This window comes from Dromiciops gliroides, chromosome 3 (assembly GCF_019393635.1).
Source record: "Dromiciops gliroides isolate mDroGli1 chromosome 3, mDroGli1.pri, whole genome shotgun sequence".
Lineage (NCBI taxonomy): Eukaryota > Metazoa > Chordata > Mammalia > Microbiotheria > Microbiotheriidae > Dromiciops > Dromiciops gliroides.
Genome location: NC_057863.1, coordinates 417,901,054 through 417,921,714, shown reverse-complemented (window position 1 = coordinate 417,921,714; position 20,661 = coordinate 417,901,054). Strand labels below are relative to the sequence as shown.

General features: G+C 37.7%; 1 protein-coding gene across 1 annotated transcript in view; it reads right to left on the bottom strand.

Moving 5' to 3' along the window:
- STAT1 (signal transducer and activator of transcription 1) overlaps nt 1-20,661 on the bottom strand; it is a 66,026-nt gene that overhangs the window by 15,055 nt on the left and 30,310 nt on the right. Inside the window, exons 11-19 of the mRNA XM_043994796.1 lie at nt 20,341-20,400; nt 16,455-16,484; nt 16,278-16,371; nt 11,172-11,213; nt 9,336-9,419; nt 8,157-8,255; nt 7,210-7,345; nt 4,103-4,155; nt 2,999-3,093 (exon numbers count right to left, since the gene is read on the bottom strand). Coding sequence (XP_043850731.1) covers nt 2,999-3,093; nt 4,103-4,155; nt 7,210-7,345; nt 8,157-8,255; nt 9,336-9,419; nt 11,172-11,213; nt 16,278-16,371; nt 16,455-16,484; nt 20,341-20,400 — 693 coding nt within the window. The remainder of the gene's footprint in view (nt 1-2,998; nt 3,094-4,102; nt 4,156-7,209; nt 7,346-8,156; nt 8,256-9,335; nt 9,420-11,171; nt 11,214-16,277; nt 16,372-16,454; nt 16,485-20,340; nt 20,401-20,661) is intronic.

Sequence of the window (20,661 nt, the reverse complement as noted above, 5' to 3'; positions counted from 1 at the left end):
TTCAAATAGAAAAGAGGGCCATTAATTCATACACAAGGATTTGTAGGGACCATATATTGACTTATTTTTTTAAGTAATGTTATCTATGTTTACTTATATTTTTATTTATTTTGTTAAATATTTCCCAGTTACATTTTTTTTTTTAGTGAGGCAATTGGGGTTAAGTGACTTGCCCAGGGTCACACAGTTAGTAAGTGTTAAGTGTCTGAGGCCGGATACCCAGTTACATTTTAATCTACTTAGGGCAGCACTGGGGAGTGTTGACACCTCTGCCCCAGGAGTCTCTTTAAGACAATAATAACAGCTAAGGTACCCCTGACTGCAATCTCATCTGACCCTCTTAACAATTCTGGGGAGATAGGTGCTATTACCATCTCCACTTCCTTGATAAGGAAGCTGAGGTTTAAGATTAAGTGACTTAGTAAGAGTCACATAGTTAATAAGTGTATGGAGCAGGATTTGAACTCAGAGCTTCCCTACTTAATCCAGTGTACCACACAGCTGCCTAACTCTAAAATGTAGAGAATATGATGATCAGCACTGGTGGAGGGAGTTCCTCACCCAGACCTTCCCGTACCAAGGAAATCATAGGTCTGGTCAAATAAATAAACACTAAAACATTAAAATTATATTAGTATAATGAGTATGGGCATATTATAAGTCTCAAACTATACTCATGTCAGAAGTAAGGGAAGAATAAATTCAGAATTATTGTTCTTGATACAGTGCTGCATATATAGTTAGGACTTGACCAATACTTATTGAACTAATAATAACAATAAAATGATAACATTGAACATTTCTAGAAAGCTTTAAGTTTTATAAAGTATTTTATAAATATTGTGTCACTTGATCCTCCCAACAACCCTGAGAGGTATGTGCTATTATTATTCCCACTTTACAGATGAAAAGACTGAGGTAGACAAAAATAAAGTAACTTGCCCATAGTCACACAGCTTCTTAAAGTCTAAAGCCAGAGGCAGCTAGGTAGCGCAGTGGATAGAGCACTGGCCCTGGAGTCAGGAGGACTTGAGTTTAAAATCAGGCCTCAGACACTTAACACTTACTAGCTGTGTGACCCTGGACAAGTCACTTAACCCCAATTGCCTCACCCTAAAAAAAAAAAGTCTAAGGCCAGATTTGAACTAGGGTCTTCTTAGCTTCAGGGCCAGTGCTCTATTCACTGTATTAATTAGCTGCCTCCCACTACCTACTGAATTAAATTTCTGTTAGGTTTTTTATTATTTTAGCATATTTTTGTGTTTTTTTTTGCGAGGCAATGGGGGTTAAGTGACTTGCCCAGGGTCACACAGCTAGTAAGTATCAAGTGTCTAAGGCCGGATTTGAACTCAGGTACTCCTGAATCCAGGGCCAATGCTTTATCCACTGCGACACCTAGCAGCCCCATTTTAGCATACTTTTAAAAGTAGCAGATTGTCTGCATTTCATAAGTATGTTTTATGACAGGACGCCCAGATCAGCAAATATACTTTCCTGTGCTAGTAGCTTCTTTAGAGGTAGAAGCCTTTATTTACATGAGTTTACTTCCCCTTCTGGTGCCATCCTATGGAATATCCTTGGGATGAAGTGATAGAGGTGGTGGGAACCTAACCCCTTTGCTTTTCTGAGTAAGTGGCTTTCCCCACAGTGTCTATGAAGCTGCAAGCTTTTGCCCAACTTGTCTAGAGCCAAGAACATTTTGACAGAACATGATATCTTTAATTTGGGGCCAAACATTTTCCACTAAATATTCACCTATGAAATTTAGTGTAAATTTAGAAAGCTAACTAGAAACAATCCCGGATATGTTGGAAGTGTTTTGTTGTTCCTTATTCATTATGAACATCATCTGCCATTTTTTTCTTAGTTGTCAAATCTATGCAAAGCTACATCTGTGAAGAGGTGGCAAAAGACCATATTTTAGTCACTTCCCACACCTGCATTGGTTCCCACTGCCTCTAAGGTAAAAAAAGACTCTTCCTCTAGGCATTTAAACCCTACACAATCTGGCTTCTATCTGCCTTCCAGCTTTATTTCATTTCCTCTTCAAATCAATCAGTCATCAAACATTTATTAAGTGCCAACCAGGTGCCAGGCATTATGCTAAGCCCTGGGGATACAAAGAGGTAAAAGTGCGTCCCTGCTCTCAGGGAGCTTACAATCTAACTGAGGGTGGTGGTGGTGGTGGTGGTGGTGGGGGTGGTGGGGGGGGGGGGTGGGGGGTGGGGGTGTGTGGGAGGGGTGGGGCAGGGAGACAACAAGCTACATAGAGGATAGAGAGGGAGTAATTAGAAGAGGGAAGGTATTGGAATTAAGAGGTCTTGGGGAAGGCTCCCCAGAGGAGGTGAGATTTTATTTTTCTATTTTTTTTTTTAAGAAGGTGGGATTTTAGTTGGGACTTGGGAGAAGTCAGGGAAGTCAGAAATCAAAGATGAGGAAGGAAAACTTTCCAAGCATGAGGGACAGACAGGAAAAATGCCAGGATCCAAGAAATGTAGTGTTTTATTTGTGGAGCAGCTAGGAGGCCAGTGTCACTGGATTGAAAAGTAGATGTCATGTGGAAGAAGACTGGAAAGATAGGCAAGGTTAGGAAGAGCTCTGAATGCCAAGCAGAGGATTTTGTATTTTATCTTGCAGGTGATGGGAAGCAACTGGAGTTTATTGAGTAAGGGGAAAAAATGGTCAGATCTATGCTTTTTAAAAAATCACTTAGTTGAGAAAGCATTGGCCCTGGATTCAGGAGTACCTGAGTTTAAATCCTGCCTCAGACACTTGACACTAGCTGTGTGACCCTGGGCAAGTCACTTAACCCCCATTGCCCCGCAAAAAGAAAAAAATTAAATTAAATTAAAAAAAGAAGAGGAGTGACAAGGCAAAGTTGATAACAGTCTAGTAAATAATTAAACATGGCACCTATAGCTTAGTCATGCCCTACATATGCAGCAGAAGGTCATCTATCCAAAATACGTCATAGAAAACAACCATCTATCAACCTTACCCATCATTCCAGAGACAAATTAGATGCTTTTTAATAAGTTCAAGGATGCCCTCAATCCATAGCCAGAAAGGAAAATTTTTATCATTTATATTTTCCTGAAATGATAAATACATACATTAGAAAACTTTTAAAAATTCAAAACAGTTATTATGACAATACATTTGTATAACACTTAAAATTTTAAAAACCACTTTCCTCACTTTTCTATGAGGTAAGTAGACTAAATATTCTTATTCCCATTGTACAGATGAATTAGCTATGACTCAGGAAAGTTACAAAGCTAGTGAGTTACCAGGTTCAGAATTAAACTACATATGACTATATATGTTCTTGACACTATACTACCTCTCACGGTGGATTCTTAAACCCAAATCTGAATCTAACTTGCCCTGCATAAGCTGACAAAACTAGAGAATTCTTATACATAAAACCAGTTATCTCTCAGAGGAAGATCTTGTCCATCCAGGTCTGAAGACCAAATCAACAGGATCTGCAAATCTTCCATTCTTAACAATATTCAGACACCAAGTTTCTTATTTTTTTTCCTACTGCTTCTACCTCCTTACCAAATCAGAGAAAGGCTATCCAGGTAGAGACCCCTCCCCCCAGTGTATAAGCTAACTGCTTCCTTCTCTTTGAGGAAAAAAGGGGAGACTAAAGTCATTTTTGTAAAGAGAAAATAAACTGCCCTCCTCTACAAAATCATTGTAGCATAACTTTCTAGTTTTTCCCAATTAGACTCAGGAGAGGTCACCCACTGATGGCACACTTCTGGCCAGAGAACAGAATAGGGCTCTTCACACATAACTGAATAAAATATTCTCGGGAGAACCCCAAGAGAAGTAAAGAGAGCTTAGGGAAGTAAGAGGATATTATCACTCAGCTGGAAGCCTCCTTTCAGGATTCACATTAGACTACCAAATTTGTGGGTTGCACCATAGAAACTTAATTTTTTTTTTCTCCCTAAGGATTCCTTGAGTGGAAGAAAAATTCCAAAGGGGTTACCAGGATAGGAGGTGGATGATCAAAAGAAAGAATGAGAACAGAAGCTCAGCTGTAGGACCTTGATCTTTCTAACCAACTCAAAACAGATGAAGAACCCACCTTGCAGAATCTTGTCCAAGGAATAAGACCATCAGAGCTAGAGGAATTGGGGCCTAAGCAAACAAACAAACAAAATCAATGTCCTCAGAAGGATACAAATAGCACTACGAAATTTTAGTTAGACTAAAAGCTTTTGTACACATTCTCAAAAAAAGGAATGGAAAGAAAATATATGGAGAAAATTTTTCTTTGAAGGATCTACACATTTGATTTGAGTCAAAAGGCAAATAGAAAGATGAACCAGGTGATGATGTATCCTCCACCTCCCACACCCCCAATGCTAAGAGGATATAAATAACAAATATTCTTGGATAATACCTGTACTTGGCTGATTTTTATAAGAGAAATAGACAATGGAGAAAAGAGGAAATGATTTTTTTAAAGTGTTTTAAGGAAAAAAACCCTTTAGCTCAATTCTTCTGATACTGTCTTCTTCTGCAATTGCTCCTACATCTCTGCTTTAAAACCTGTCCAACAATAAGGGGCAGCTAGGTGGTGCAGTGGATAGAGCACCAGCCCTGGAGTCAGGAGGACCTGAGTTCAAATTCAGCCTCAGACACTTAACACTTAACTAGCTGTGTGACCCTGGGCAAGTCACTTAACCCCAATTGCCTCAAAAATAAGATAAAATTAAAAAAAGAAAAAGAAAAAGAAAACCTGTCCAACACAGGCCCTGTGATGCCATGACTCCTTTCTTTAAGTCTCAGGGGGAATGTTTTGTTTCTATATTTTTAGGGATTTAGACCTAAATTTTAGATCTAAATAGAAGGGAATGCCACAGGTAGGGGGCATGTGGGTGTCAAATACTTTCAGAATGTAGTTATATTGGTTGATTTTTTTATGCCTTAGGTTTTTTCTTTTTAAATCTTTATTACAAGGGCACACTGGGTATACTCTATACTAAAGCAAGTCTGTAAAAAATTTGAAGTTATTTGCAAAAAGACCCACACTTCCATCACTGACTATTAAATGGGTCTCTTGGCAACTTCCTGGGAAAAATTCTAATCTGTAGAGTGAGAAATATTGGATTTTCTTGCTAGAGAGATTTCACAATCACCTTTCCTGGAGATCTTTACAAAAAGGGGTGATTGTTTTTTTTTTCCAAATGGTTGAGATGCAGCCATTTGTATTATATGACATCTCAAAGTCCCTTGAAATCCTAGGACTTTACAAATGTTTTTTCTTTTTTCTCAAGTTACATTTCTATCAGTTAAGAAACTGCCATACATTTTCCCTTCTTCCCCATGATTATTTTTCCACTTTTCTCTGAATGCTTTTTATTATAAATTATTTTCCAAGTCCTTTACAAAACCGAGAGCACATCTATTCCCAAGGTAAAAAGATGCTTTCCATACTAATCTCAGATGCTAGGTTTCCCATCCTCTCCCCCTACCTAATGCCCCCAGAAAAATTACCAAAGGCATTACATTGTAGGGAATGACTATCCTCGTGTAAAAGCCAAGCACGTGAAAGAACATTAGTTACAGAAACCAAAGGACAGACATAGAACAGACTTCAAGTGGTTACGAAGACCATTCTTTTGCCTTCATACCACTCATTCCAGCACAGACAAATGGATATCACAGCTCTTCCCCGAATAAGAAAAAAAGAAAACAAAAGTTTCTTGACCGTTAGCAGAATAACTCCAAAGAACTGTATGAAGTCTACATAAAGCAAAGATCTTGGAAGAATGGTTTATCTTAACGAAGTGCTGTTTATAGATGAAATTCACTTGGTTTATACAATTTTACACAAAGTAAGCAGTGAAATTTTTCCATGACTGTAAAGGAGTGGGGCAGATTAACTTTAATTTCCTCTTAGGTTCTTTCTTTTTGCAGGGCAATGAAGGTTAAGTGACTTGCCCAGGATCACACAGAAATGTCAAGTGTCTGAGGCTGGATTTGAACTCAGGTTCTCCTGAATCCATAGCCGGTGCTTTATCCACCGTGCCACCTAGCTGCCCCCTTCTGAGGTTCTTTCAAGCCCTGGATCCATGATCCTCTGCACATAAATAAGAGCCATTTTCTGCAATAGCTTTAGATTTAGGAGGTATCTAAAATGGAACTCTGATGTACTCAGTGTTGGTGGACTAGTGAACCCTTGAAAGGCTGTGGCCCAAAGACTCTCTACCCATATCTTAGGCTCCCTTGATGTTTGATGGGCTACAGATGTGGGAACCATCTTATTATATGGAATTCCAACGTCCATACCAAGGTCCACATCTTCCATGATGATCAGCTAGGAGTGCCCATCAAAACCATGGGGGACATGTATCTATTTCATGTAAAAGACTGGGGTTAAAGGGGCTAGTTCTCACCTCAGGTGTCATACTATGAAATATCTTTGGGTTAAAGTCATAGGGTAGGTGAGAATCTAAACCTCTGTGCTTTCATGAATATTGGGTTTTCCTGTAGTGTGTGACAAACTGCAAAATTCTGCCATACTTGTCATAGGATTGTATCATTAGAGGGGGTCATTGAATCTAACCTCTCATTTTACTAATGAGGAAACAGAGGCCCATAGAGTTTAAGTTACTTGCCCAAGGTCACCCAGGTAGTGAGGCAGGATTTGTACCCAGATCTTCCTGAATCCAAGTCAGCACTCTATACACTATCTTAAGAATCAAGAACATTTTGGTAGTAAGGGATATATTTAATTTGGAGTTAAACATTTTCCAGTAATTACCGTATTTGAAATTGTGATGTGTGCAAAATCAAAAGAAAATTCTGATCACTTTTAAAACAGATCTCTCATAAAGAGAGGGATGCCTATAGTAATGGTAATAATGACACACATGCACACTCTGCTTTAGTTTCTCCTTGGTTTAGTTTCTAACAACTTTGGGCATAGGTGGTACAAATATAATTTATCTCTATTTTACACATTAGCAAACTGAGGCCCAGAGAGGTGACCTCACTAGCCTAGGATCGTATGATGTCTTCTGATTGCAAGTCGTTTTCCTTTAGGACACACTGTGTTTTGTGAATCACAATTTAAATATCTAATAGGATATTAACTTCTCAGGAAGGGAAAGAGGAAACAGAGAATTTCTTTTTTTAAGTACCAAGAATCTTTTATAGATGGAAAAAAAGTCCATATGTTCATACCTAGGAGTTTCTCGCACAACATGTTCAGCTGTTCTAAATTAAGTCCCCTTTTTGTGACAGAGGAAAACTGCCAACTCAACACCTCTGAAAGTTGAGACCATTTTGCACACGGTGGGTTCAGAAAGAAGGATAAATTCTAGAGAGAAAACATAATACAAAAATCCTTGAGAACAACTGCAGAGGCATCAAAGAAGGACTGGGTGCTGAAACTCATGCCTATTTACAGGCCTAACTTTTCAAATCCTTTTGTACCGTGTCATCCAGCAGCCCCAGAATAAAAGAACAAATTTAATGAGCCAAGTGGAAACAGAAAGGGAATCTCTGGATCCAATAGAAAGAAAAAGTAGGCTTAACTTTGGTCAAACTTCTCGAAAAACCAAAGTTGGTTTAGTTGATTCATAATTTGTAAGCAAAGACAAAGGCCACAAAAGTTTCATGAAGCAAATTATAATTTGTTTCCATTTGTAAATCCTCGGGGCCTAGGATGGTCCATGGCACATAGAAGTTTTTTTTTGTTTGTTTTTTTTGTTTTTAATTTTGGTGGGACATTGAGGGTTAAGTGACTTGCCCAAGGTCACACAGCTGTTATATGTGTCAAGTGTCTGAGGCTGGATTTGAACTCAGGTCCTCCTGAATCCAAGGCCAGTGCTTTATCCATTGCGCCACCTAGCTGCCCCCACATAGAAGGCTTTTAATAAAAACTCAATTGAATCAAATGGAATTGAATCTGGGTTCATAAGCAAAGAAAGAAAAGTACAGATCTCTTTTCTCACATTTGTTTCAGTTTTTCAAAGTTCCTCATAATTTTTACACATTGGTCCACATGAGTTCTATGCTTTTCACTGAAGTTTTATTTGGCCATTTAACGTGATTTGAAGATTTCCAAGCTAGAGGAATAGGGCCCTTTGGTTAACTTTTTTTTCTTAACAACTAGATATCCTTAGTACCTTGGGTTCTGTTGTTAGCATGTTGTACCATAGAATGGATGCCCATCCACTGGGAAGCTGGCTAACGTTGGAAATCACAACAACAGGCAGGGATGTTGTCTAAAAGAAGAAAAAGACTTTGAGGCAATCTAAATTAGAAACATTTCACCCTCATCCAGTCACAAAAATTACTTATCTAATGTATTCAGAAGAAATAGACATTTATAGATATACATATATTTTGTTTTGTAACTTCTCCACCCCGTCCCACCTCCCCGACTCCCCCAGTTTGGTCAAGAAAATTTTTATTGTTTGTGTACACAAGAGAAAAACAGACAATGGCTGTGCAAGTAGGTCTCACAATATTGGTTGACCAAGGTATAGTCACACAACTGAGTTGAGAAGACAAAGAATCGATAAGAGGTTGTACAAAGTGGAAAGATAAATGGGGTTTGGGGAGCAAGCAGTACAACACTGGGAGAGGAATGGACAAAGTTGGGAGACAGGTGAAGGTCTGGCTGGTGGGGCCTAGTAAGACAGTTGTAACTCCAACATTCTAGGGGAAAGGATAGCAAGTTGAGCAGCTGCTTTCCATCCCTCTGTCCCATGGGAATTCGTTACCCCCTAGTTGCTTAGAGGCAGTAAACCTAGTTTATCCACAGGCTCTTACAATGATGTGGAGGTTGAACTCTCCAGAGCACAACAGAACAACTGTTAAAAGGAAGACTATTTTTAAGATACTCACTTGAGTTTGTTGTTTAACTCAACACTGAGGAATTTTTTTTATTTAAAGAAAAATCTCCAACACATGCCAGGACACGATATAAGAAATGAAAAACATTGGGAAAATATAACTTCAATAATTCAAAGGTAAATTTAACTCCCGGTTACCTGAAGAGCTGGATTCATAAATAGTAATTCGTGGCAGCACAGCCACAACCAAAAAGCAAGCAAATACCTTAGTAGGGCATGGTAGCCGGAGGAACATCCTTAAAGGAAAAACTTGGAGATAAAGATACATGGGGGAAAAACAACAACAACATGGCTGACAATTACTTCTACTTTGGGCAAGTACTTGATGATCTTCATGCAGAGTCTGTCCTGGGAGGGATTCCTTCATGAATGGGCAAGAAGAGGGGCCACTGAGGTAGGTCCTTTCCAATGCTCAAATTCTGTGATTCTTTGAAATCTAAGACTTACCTCTAAATCAATTACCAAGCCAGGCTGACACAACTGGGTCTCAAAGCTTAGGGAATGAAGCTCTTCAGTAACAATGAGAGGGCCCTAAAAAAACCAGACATGCACAATGTTATTTAAAAGTCTCAAAGGAATTAGTTCATCCACCCTAGGTTTTTTATAAGCCAACTAACATTTTTAGAGGTGGGACTGAGGCTTAACCAGAACCAGTTTCAACATAAGAAAAACCAAACCATGAAAAATAACTTCATCCAAAATTTTTCATCTCATCACTGAGCTTTTACAACTACCTTTGCAATAGCTAGGGCAATTATTATTTTATAAATGAGGAAAGTAAGACTAGGAGAAAGGGCAAGGCCACATAGCTACTCGCCATCAATGCCTAGAGATCTCAGGTCTCCTGACTCCTAGATCAGTTCTCTTTCAAACACATGACATGGTCTTCAGGATCTACATGAAGTTCAAATACCAATTGTCTTCTTATATATGGCCAGAGGGTGAATCAGGAAGTGGAGTATTAGGAGGGTCTATATTCCCTCCACATAGAGGAAGTGATATTGCAATGCTAATGCCTTCCCTTTGAAACCACTTTGTATTTAGTTGTATTTATTCTCCTTGTATATTATCTGTATACATGCATATACATATTTATTTTCTTCCCCCTTAGAATATAAGCTCTTTCTTTCTTTCTTTCTTTTTTCTTTGCGGGGCAATGAAGGTTAAGTGAGTTGCCCAGGGTCACACAGCTAGTAAGTGTCAAGTGTCTGAGGCTGGATTTGAACTCAGGTCCTCCTGAATCCAGGGCTAGTGCTTTATTCACTGTGCCACCTAGCTGCCTCGAATATAATCTCTTTCTGAGTAGGGATTGTTTCATTTATTTTGAGTGCCCACAGACTAGGTACAGTTCCTGACATAAAGGTGTTGCTTAATAAATGCTTATTGATTGATTGTAATTTCTTGATGCAAAGAGAAGAATTAAGCCCTTTCTATACCAATTGAATGTACACAAATCTTTGTATGTGTTTCATTTCTGTTTGCATGATACATCTTTTATTTCCTTAATCTTCACAAAATCCCTAAGATAAGCAGACAGCATGGTGAAGTACAAAGAACACTAGACTCAGCAGACCAGGGTTCAAGTCTCAGCTCGGATACTTGCTAGCTGGGTGATCTTGAGTAAATTACTCCACCTCTCCAGACTTTAATTTCCTCAGATGGAAGATGGAGGTAATCCTACTTTCACTAAGAGAAGTACTTCTTTATATAAACTGACCTCTTGTTATTGTTCTCAATTTACAGATGGAAAACCAAAGGGAAATGGAGAGACCCACGTCCCATATAATAAGGTCATGTCAGTTGAATTCACAGTCCTCTGTGGTATACCAATAACTATGTCCAAATACATAGAACACTAACTCTTCAGCTATGAGCCCAAGTCACACTGATGTTACTTCTTGTTACACTTGATGTGGATACTATCTCCAGTGGTGTGAACTATGCCTTTATATATTTTATCCTGGAAGCAATAGGAATCCCCTATAGTTTATTAAGTAGGAGACTGATGTGGTCAGATCTGTGCTTAAGGAAAATTATTTTGACATCAATGTAAAGGATGGATTAAATGTGGAAATACTTGAGGAAGGAGACCAATTAGGAAACTGTTGGAATAATCTAGCCAAAGATGAGGAAGGCCTTGAACCAAGGGTGTAGTTTGCAGGGAAGGGGTCTGATGTGAGAGATATGAAGGCAGAACATTAAGACTTGGCAAGTGATTGGAAATATGTGATGAAGAAGAGTGAGGTTGATGGACATGATAGAAAAAAGAGAAATTTCTCTCACCTCATTAGTTCTGGTGCCTGTGTTTTTCTGTTCTTTCAGTTGCTGTAAAACAAAGAAACAAAAAATCCTCATAGAATATGTCATGCTAACTTTCATTATTTATATGAAGTATAAACAAAAGTGGAAACAGGGACAATTATACAGAAGAAACTTACAAGAGGAATAAATGCTGTCATCTTGATTTAATCGTGCAATAGACATAAAATAACTTACATTTTAATCTAAGCAATTATAAACTCCTTTTACTGAATTTAAAGATCTTCAAGGCTAGGGACCATGCCCCATTTATCTTTAAATATCCCCAACATCTAGCACAGTCCATTGCACAAGAAAGGTATTTAATAAATGATAGTTGAAGAATGAATGATGGATTACTATACCTATCTAACAGAGTAACATCATGCCAAATACCATGGGATAGTTACCAGGGTAAAGAGTTTCTGTCTTTTCTGTTTCTGAGCAAATCTGTTCTGGCCCAGCTGTAGAAATTCCATACCATATCATTCCTGATCCAAAGGGCTTCTTGTCCCCCTTCTTCCCATAGATTAGTTCCACCCTAAGATAGGCCCATGAGTTTCAGTCCAAATCTGCATTACCCTCATAATGTACCTAACCTCTGGGATTGTACTAGAACCGATCTGCTACCCCAGGATCGTGACACCCTGGGAAGAAGCTAGACCTCCCAAATATGCCCTATCCCTAGGCCAGCCTGTCACAGGTCCTCCTTGTCCTCATTTATTTTCAGCTACAAAATGAGGGGATTGAATTAAATGATTTCCATGACCCCTTCCAATTTGGGATCCTAAAGTTTTGGGTGTTTTTTTTATCTTATTATTTTTTTGTTTGTTTTTGTTTGGGGTTTGTTTTGTTTATTTTTTTTGCTGGACAATGAGGGTTAAGTGACTTGCCCAGGGTCACACAGCTAGTGTCAAGTGTCTGAGACCAGATTGGAACTCAGGTTCTCCTGATTCCAGGGCCGGTGCTTTATATACTGCGTCACTTAGCTGCCCCTGTTTTTTATCTTATTAATAAAAAACCAATGGATAAGATTTGTAATGAGATCACCTAACACCAAGTTGTGTGTTGTCTGGTAGACTTGTTGTTTCACCAATATTTAACTACAAAGAAACAAACCGTTTTAGTTGCCCCCCCCCATGCATATCAGTACCTTCTCTGTACTGATAGTCTTAGAGGATTCCAGAGTTCTTGCAATGTCCTCTTGCCTCGTCTCATCTCAAGGGCAGTTTTCTTTGATATAGTAAAACAAGCTATTCTTGTTTGTTTGGGGTTTTTTTGGTGAGGCAATGAGGGTTAAGTGACTTGCCCAGGGTCACACAGCTAGTAAATGTCAAATGTCTGAGGCCGGATTTGAACTCAGGTCCTCCTGAATCCAGGGTTGGTGCTTTATCCACTGCGCCACCTAGCTGCCCCGAAACAAGCTATTCTAAGAAAATAACTCCCTTATCTATTTTCTATAGCAAATGATATACATTTTCCTTGAACAAGCATACTATTTTTTCTTTGTATGCCCAACTGTATTTTAATTAATAGCTATCTTTTTTCTTTGTTTCATATAATGTATGACTGTTCCTTGCTGAATTGTGAATGATGCAATTCCCATTAACTGCTGGTGGGAATGTGATACTCTTGAGTGTCATAATGCCCGTCTCTTGATTTGTTCTGTCTTATTGGTTTTAGTTGTCAAATTGATAAGAAAATGAATGCAACAAAAGGATGGGTGTAATTTGATAAAACTCAGAGGAAGAATTTCATGCAAAGGAAAGAGCATAAGCCAAGGCCCAGAATAGAGAAAAGGGCCAAGTATATAACCTAATCTGATTTGAACATTAGGTGCATGTAGGGAAGTAGGGGGCAATAAGTTCTGGAAGGTAGGTTGGAACCATGTTGTACAGGGAGCTGAATGCAGGGTTGAGAAATTTGGACTTTTAATCTTTAGGTAAAGGATAAGCCAATACATGTTTTTTAAGCAATTCCACTAAGCGTTAAGTGGGAAGTGACACGAACAGAGATATGCCTTAGGAGGTTCATCTCTCCTTGCACATAGGATAAACTGAAGAGGCAAGAGAAAATGTAGGGAGAACAGTAAAGGGGTTGTTTAAATATTCTAGATAATGGCCTAAATTTGTATGGCAGTAGTAAAAATGGAAAAGAAAGGGGAAATATTATATACTTTTTTTTTTTGGTGGGGCAATTGGGGTTAAGTGACTTGCCCAGGGTCACAAAGCTAGTCTGAGGCCGGGTTTGAACTCATGTCCTCCAGAATCCAGGACCGGTGTTCTATCCACTGCGCCACCTAGCTGCCCCTATTATATACATTTAAAGGAAAAATGGACAATATTTGATTTGGAAGGTGAATGAGACAAAAATGACTTGAAGCTCTCAAGCCTAGATGATACTACCATTAACAAAAGCAGGAAAGTATGTAAACTTTATGTACATTTTGTATTTCATTTTCTATGTACGTTTCCTCTTCCTCTTTGTCTTGGTATCCTCCTTGTACCTAGCATAGCCCCTGGAAGAATTTCCAAATAGAATGTGGAAGAAAGAGGGAAAGTGAGGGAGACAGGTCAAAGCATGAGAAGAGCTAATATAATTAGGTATCACAGAGGATGAGGGGCATATTTAAAGAAGGATGGCAAGACCAATAGTATCAAATGTGGCACAAATCAAAGAGGATGAGAAACACCCAACATGGCCCATTAGGAGGTTCTGAGTGAATTTCAGACAACAGTTTCTGCTGGAGGCAGGAGCCAAACTACAAGGGGCCATGGAGTGAGTAGGTGATGAGAAAATCACAACATGAAGGGTAAGCTCTTTACTTGAAGATACTTTGAACATTGCACTTTCTTCCTGATTTACTAAAAGTAATTTTTACCCCTTCCTAATATCTGACTGAGTATGTGATGTGGTAGGTAAAGGGAGAATTAAGGGGTAAAGCCCTGCTCTTGTATCCATTAACTAAGGAAGAAGAAAATTATAATACCTTAGATGGTAGGACAGCAGGAGGCAGTCTGGGATACTGGATAGAGCACTGAACTTGGAATCAGGGATATCTGGCCTTGAAGCTTATCGCTAACACTTATAACCTACATAGCCTTGGAGAAGTCACTTAAAATCTCCCCACCTCAGGTTCTCCATCTATAAAATGGGCCTAAAAATAACACCTATCTCATAATGTCGATGTATATGTATATGTATGTGTATGTATATGTATAATGTATATGTGTATGTATAATGTATATGTGTATGTATAATGCATATGTGTATGTATAATGCATATGTGTATGTATAATGCATATGTGTATGTATAATGTATATGTGTATGTATAATGCATACGTGTATGTATAATGTATACGTGTATGTATAATGTATACGTGTATGTATAATGTATACGTGTATGTATAATGCATACGTGTATGTATAATGTATACATGTATGTATAATGTATACGTGTATGTATAATGCATACGTGTATGTATAATGTATAATGTGTATGTGTATGTATAATGTATATGTATAATGTATATGTGTATGTATAATGCATATGTATGTGTATGTATATGTATAATGTATATGTGTATGTATAATGCATATGTATGTGTATGTATAATGCATATGTATGTGTATGTATAATGCATATGTATGTGTATGTATATGTATAATGTATATGTGTATGTATAATGCATATGTATGTGTATGTATATGTATAATGTATATGTGTATGTATAATGTGTATGTGTATGTATAATGTATATGTGTATGTATAATGCATATGTATGTGTATGTATATGTATAATGTATATGTGTATGTATATGTATATGTATATGTATAATGTGTATGTGTATGTATAATGTATATGTGTATGTATAATGTATATGTATATGTATAATGTGTATGTGTATGTATAATGCATATGTATGTGTATGTATAATGTATATGTGTATGTATAATGTATATGTGTATGTATAATGCATATGTGTATGTATAACGTATATGTGTATGTATAACGCATATGTGTATGTATAATGCATATGTATGTGTATGTATATGTATAATGCACATGTGTATGTATAATGCATATGTGTATGTATAATGTATATGTGTATGTATAATGCATATGTGTATGTATAATGCATATGTGTATGTATAATGTATATGTGTATGTATAATGCATATGTGTATGTATAATGCATATGTGTATGTATAATGTATATGTGTATGTATAATGTATATGTGTATGTATAATGCATATGTGTATGTATAATGTATATGTGTATGTATAATGCATATGTGTATGTATAATGTATATGTGTGTGTATAATGTATATGTGTATGTATAATGCATATGTGTATGTATAATGTATATGTGTATGTATAATGTATATGTGTATGTATAATGCATATGTGTATGTATAATGCATATGTATGTGTATGTAGAGAGAATACACACTTCACAAAACTTAGAAAACTAAACAAATGTTAGCTATTCTTAATTATGATTACGAAGGTGGAGACAGTATTGAGAGGTCTGTTGTTGTTGTTCAGTTGTGTCCAACTCTTGGTGTTTTCTTGGGAAAGATACTGGAGTAGTTAGCCATTTTCTTCTCTAGTTCATTTTATAGAAGAGAAAACTGAGGCAAACAGCATTAAGTGACCCGCTCTCGGGTTACACAGCTAGTAAATATCTGAGGCCAGATTTGAACTCAGGAAGATGAGTCTTCCTGACCCAGGCTTGGCACTCTATCTACTGTACCATTTAGCTCATTTTTTTATTTATTTATTTTTTGTTTGTTTGTTTTTAGTGAGGCAGTTGGGGTTAAGTGACTTGCCCAGGGTCACACAGCTAGTAAGTATTAAGTGTCTGAGGCCGGACTTGAACTCAGGTACTCCTGACTCCAAGGCCACTGCTCTATCCACTGCGCCATCTAGCTGCCCCCCTTAGCTCATTTTTAAAGAGGTTATCAGAAAGAAAATTCTGGAATTGTCCTGATCTGTTTTTCCCCCTCACAAAGTGTTATTCATATTGCTTTAAGATAAAACAAAGGAAAAAATATGTAAAAGAATTTTAAAGTAATTTCCCTACCAGATGCCGAAATTCTGCTGCTAAGCTTCCATTAGTAGATTCCTCCATGTTCATAACTTTTGTGTGTGTCCCCAAAATGTTGAATTTCCTAAACCTACACAGAAGTTAGAAAGATTTATGAGACTTAGAATGACAAATAGTGAAACAGTGAAATTTGACAAAAAGTGTTTTACCTACCCCTTCACTGTATTCTTCTCATTCACATCTCTGTAAAAGAAAATCAGATAGATACCTCAAACAACGAGCTTCACAAAATGACTCAGCCAAAAGACATTTGTGTACACATGTCAAAGAGAGATAGACCCAAAAGAATTCCCCGCCCCCCCACCCCAGGGCAATGAGGGTTCCAGGGGGCACAAAGCTAAAATAGATTTGAGGAGAGGGTTTTTGTTTTTTTGTTTTTTTGGACAGGGCAATGAGGGTTAAGTGATTTGCTCAGGGTCACAAACTAGTAAGTATTAAGTGTCTGAGGCCAGATTTAAACTTAGGTCCTCCTGAATTCAGGGCCGGTGCTCTATCCACTGTACCACCTAGCTGCCCCCAAAAGGAATTTTACACATATCTCCTCTGTAACTGGAAGAATAATCCAATATAAACTTATTAGGATTTTTCCAATTTTATTCTTCAAAGGCTTCAATCTTTTCATAAAACAATAATTGAAAAATCAACTAATTTTGTCCATTTTCAACCCCAAGTTTCAAGTTTACAGGTTAAACTTTCAGGCTGTATTTCACCATTAACAATTACGTCTTCATCTCTGATGGCCTCCAGGTTTTCTGGCCAAAGAACTCAATTTTTTTTTTCTTTGTAATTGTCCCTTGTCAAGGTCCAAAATTAGCTTTCTGACAAATAAACTCTTCTTTCTTTCTTTTTCTTAGATCCTTCTCTTTCAACTAAAAGTTTGGTATTTTGTGAGTAGGCATTGTTAGGGAGGAAAGCCATCTGACATCTCCAAGTAAAAATGCTAAGTAAGAATATGGTCATTCCTTCCACATTGTAGGAGTTAGGGGTGTGGTACCCTCAAAAATCTGGAAAATTCGTGTAAAATTTTTTGGTCCTTCCTTCATACCAAAGAAGAAGTCTGAGTTTTTTCTTTTTCTTTTATGGGGTGTTTACAATACCTTATTGCAAAATTTGGGTTAAGTATTTGGTCATACTGAACTTATTTTACATTTAGAAAAGAAAAGTAAGCTGTATGTGATAGAGATTTGATGTTTTATGTTTGATCCTCTTTCTCAGTTCCACTATGAATATGGGAATAACCATTTTATTTTGGGTTTAAGTACAAAAATAAACAAATTGAAAAATTGAAGAATAAAAAGGTGAGAGTGGGGATCTCAGGTTTACTTCCTCCTTCTATGGCATGATCCCTCCCTGAGCATCCACAGGCTCCTGGCCAGCTTATGATTCTTGGACTGGATAGAGGAGATTTCTGGTATTTCCTTTCATCTCCTTGATCATGTGACACCCTTTAAATTGTTACTGAGGTATTTGGGGCAGAGTTGGGGTTCGCAGACATCTTTCAAATCATCATATTATTCAGAATTCTCCAGTACATAGTTTTTGTTTGTTTTGTTTTATTTTTGTGGGGTTTTAAATTTTTTTTTTTTTGGCGGGACAATGAGGGTTAAGCAACTTGTCCAGGGTCACACAGCTAGTGTCAAGTGTGTGAGGTCAAATTTGAACTCAGGTCCTCCTGAATCCAGGGCCGGTGCTTTATCCACTGTGCCACCTAGCTGCCCCCAGTACATAGTTTTTAAAAGGATTTCTCTTTTTACTTATAAGTTGTTTTTTAATTAAAAAAAATTTAATTTAGAATTTTATTTTCCATTTACTTATAAGTTTTTAAATAAGTTTTATTGATGTCTTTTTTAATGTCACCATAATTCTCTGGATTGCTAATATACCAAATAGCCCTGCCAATCAAATCGACCAACTGGAGAGTTAGAACTGAGTTAACTTTAAGGTCAAGACCTAACAGAAGGAGGTCAATTAGGAAGGAAGAGAGAGCTATGAATAATAAATCTAGGTTTCCTTTAGTTAACTTGCAGAATAAGAATTGATTCAGAAAAATATTTATGTTTTCAATTTCCACTTTAATTTATTACTATATTTCTCTGAATGTGTTTCCTCTGTGGTGTATCATAGTAAAACCTTAAACTAGGGGGGAAAAGTATTTGGTCATAGGCTATATGTAGGTAAATGTTAAGCGAAAATGCTGCAGCTTTGGCAAAACTCCCCCAGCTTCCCATTTACAATAATTTCTTATGCCGACCCTCAATAAATTGAAATCATAATGAGGAAGGTGGCCATGTGGAAAGAATATGTGTATAGTAATGGGAGTGTAGAGTTTATTTAGAGAAATAACAAACACTAAATGTCATGATGAAAGCAGAAAAAGAGTCTCAAAGACTAGTTCAGGAAGTGAGTTGGAGAAAAGACAGATGACATAGGGGTGAGAGAATGAAGAAAGACAAAGGTATGGAGTACATTTTCAAGAAGACAGTAGTGCTATAGGAATTGGGAAGATATTCAGGGGCAAAGAGAACAAGATTATGATTCTTATCCCACGTTCACTTATAATTTCCTAAACTAGGACTCTTTCAGTTGGCAAAAACGTGACTACACTCTGGGAAAAAATAATTTGTCTATTCTCCCTGAGAGTGGTTATAGAGTGTTATGGTCCTGCTCTATCTAAGTAGAGGTGGACCACTTCACCTCTAGGTTACTCTTTTTTTTGGTGGGGCAATGAGGGTTAAGTGACTTGCCCAGGGTCACACAGCTAGTTAAGTGTCAAGTGTCTGAGGCTGGATTTGAACTCAGGTCCTCCTGAATCCAAGGCTAGTGCTTTATCCACTGAGCCACCTAGCTGCCCTTAGGTTACTTTTTTTTTTTTTTTTTAGCTCGGGGCAATGGGGGTTAAGTGACTTGCCCAAGGTCACACAGCTGGTAAGTGTCAAGCATGAGGCCGGATTTGAACTCAGGTACTCCTGAATCCAGGGCTGGTGCTTTATCCACTGTGCCACCTAGGTTACGCTTAATCCAAAGTCAACTACTATAGAAAAATTCTAAGGCTGATTTTTATAGTTTCAGGTCCAGGACCAACAACATCACCTTGAACTGATGTGGTCTTAAGGGTAAGTTTATCCATGGCCCCAAGAATTGAAGCTGACTCTGTTTCTTTTTGTCTAAAGAGGACAAAAGATCCCACCCTCTGGGGATGGTTAGGAATTAAGCCGGTTCACAGGAGGGACTAAGGATATCTACCTTGCTTTGGGAGTTCTACTATATTTCTTCTGTGCAATGTTCAATATTTTTTAGTTTATTGTGAGGTTACAAAGTGTAAGGGGCTAAAATTCTAGCTATACTATCCAAGATCTAATGAGTGGTCGCCAATAAATCATAAGCTTTAGCAAGAGTATTTAAGCGTTTAAGTATTTATTAGAGAGCATTAGGATCAGAAAGGTAAAAATCTAACTATTTCTAAGAGACCTTATCATCTGACCCACCATGGTGAGGTCAGGAACCCAAAAGAGAGAGAACCCCTCCGCCAGCGTCTGCTTCCTACTTTGTGTCCCCCTCCCAGAAATGGGAGGCTCCTCAAGCTGATTGGCTGGTAGCCTTGATAGACAGCACCCACGAGCAAAGTCACTTCCTGACGCTAAGGACCTTGACCACATGACTTGCCCTTAGAGACCTTCTCCTCATGGTGGAGCTTTTCTACAGTAAGTCTCCAGCATGTGACATCATTCCAATCGTTATAAAAGGCAAAGTTATATTTACATTAATGAGCCTAGAAGCCAATTCAAATATCTAATGAAATACCTAAACATTTAACTCTGCCTGAATTATGCGCCTCACATCCTACTAGTGTGAAGGATGTGCTCACCAGAAATATCCATTTGCTGGCTTACAATGTACAAGTCCAAAATCATGCATTTTCATTTTAAGTGTGTTTAAGGAAAGAAATCCTGAAAATTCTTGTATATACTGTTGTGATTAGTAGATTCCTTATTATATTTCATTTTAAGTTGTATCAAGGACATTTTGAAAGATGACTTACTTATCAAATAAGACTTTCACTTTCAAATTATAATTCAGTTCCTGCAATCTCACCAGCAACCTGGAAAGAAAAGGGAAAAAAATACAAGGAAAATTAGTTTCTCCCAATGTCATGCCTTGGTACTAGTTGTTCCAATGCCTAATATACTTTCCCTCCCAATCTCTGACTCTTAGAATTCCCAGTTTCCAGATTAAGGGCCACCTACACCAAGAGGCCTCTTCGGTTTGCCCCAGATGCCAGTGCCATCCCCTCTAAGTTCAGCTTTCATTTAGACTGTATTTATGTTGTAGGATATGATTTATATGTTTTTCTGTATATTCT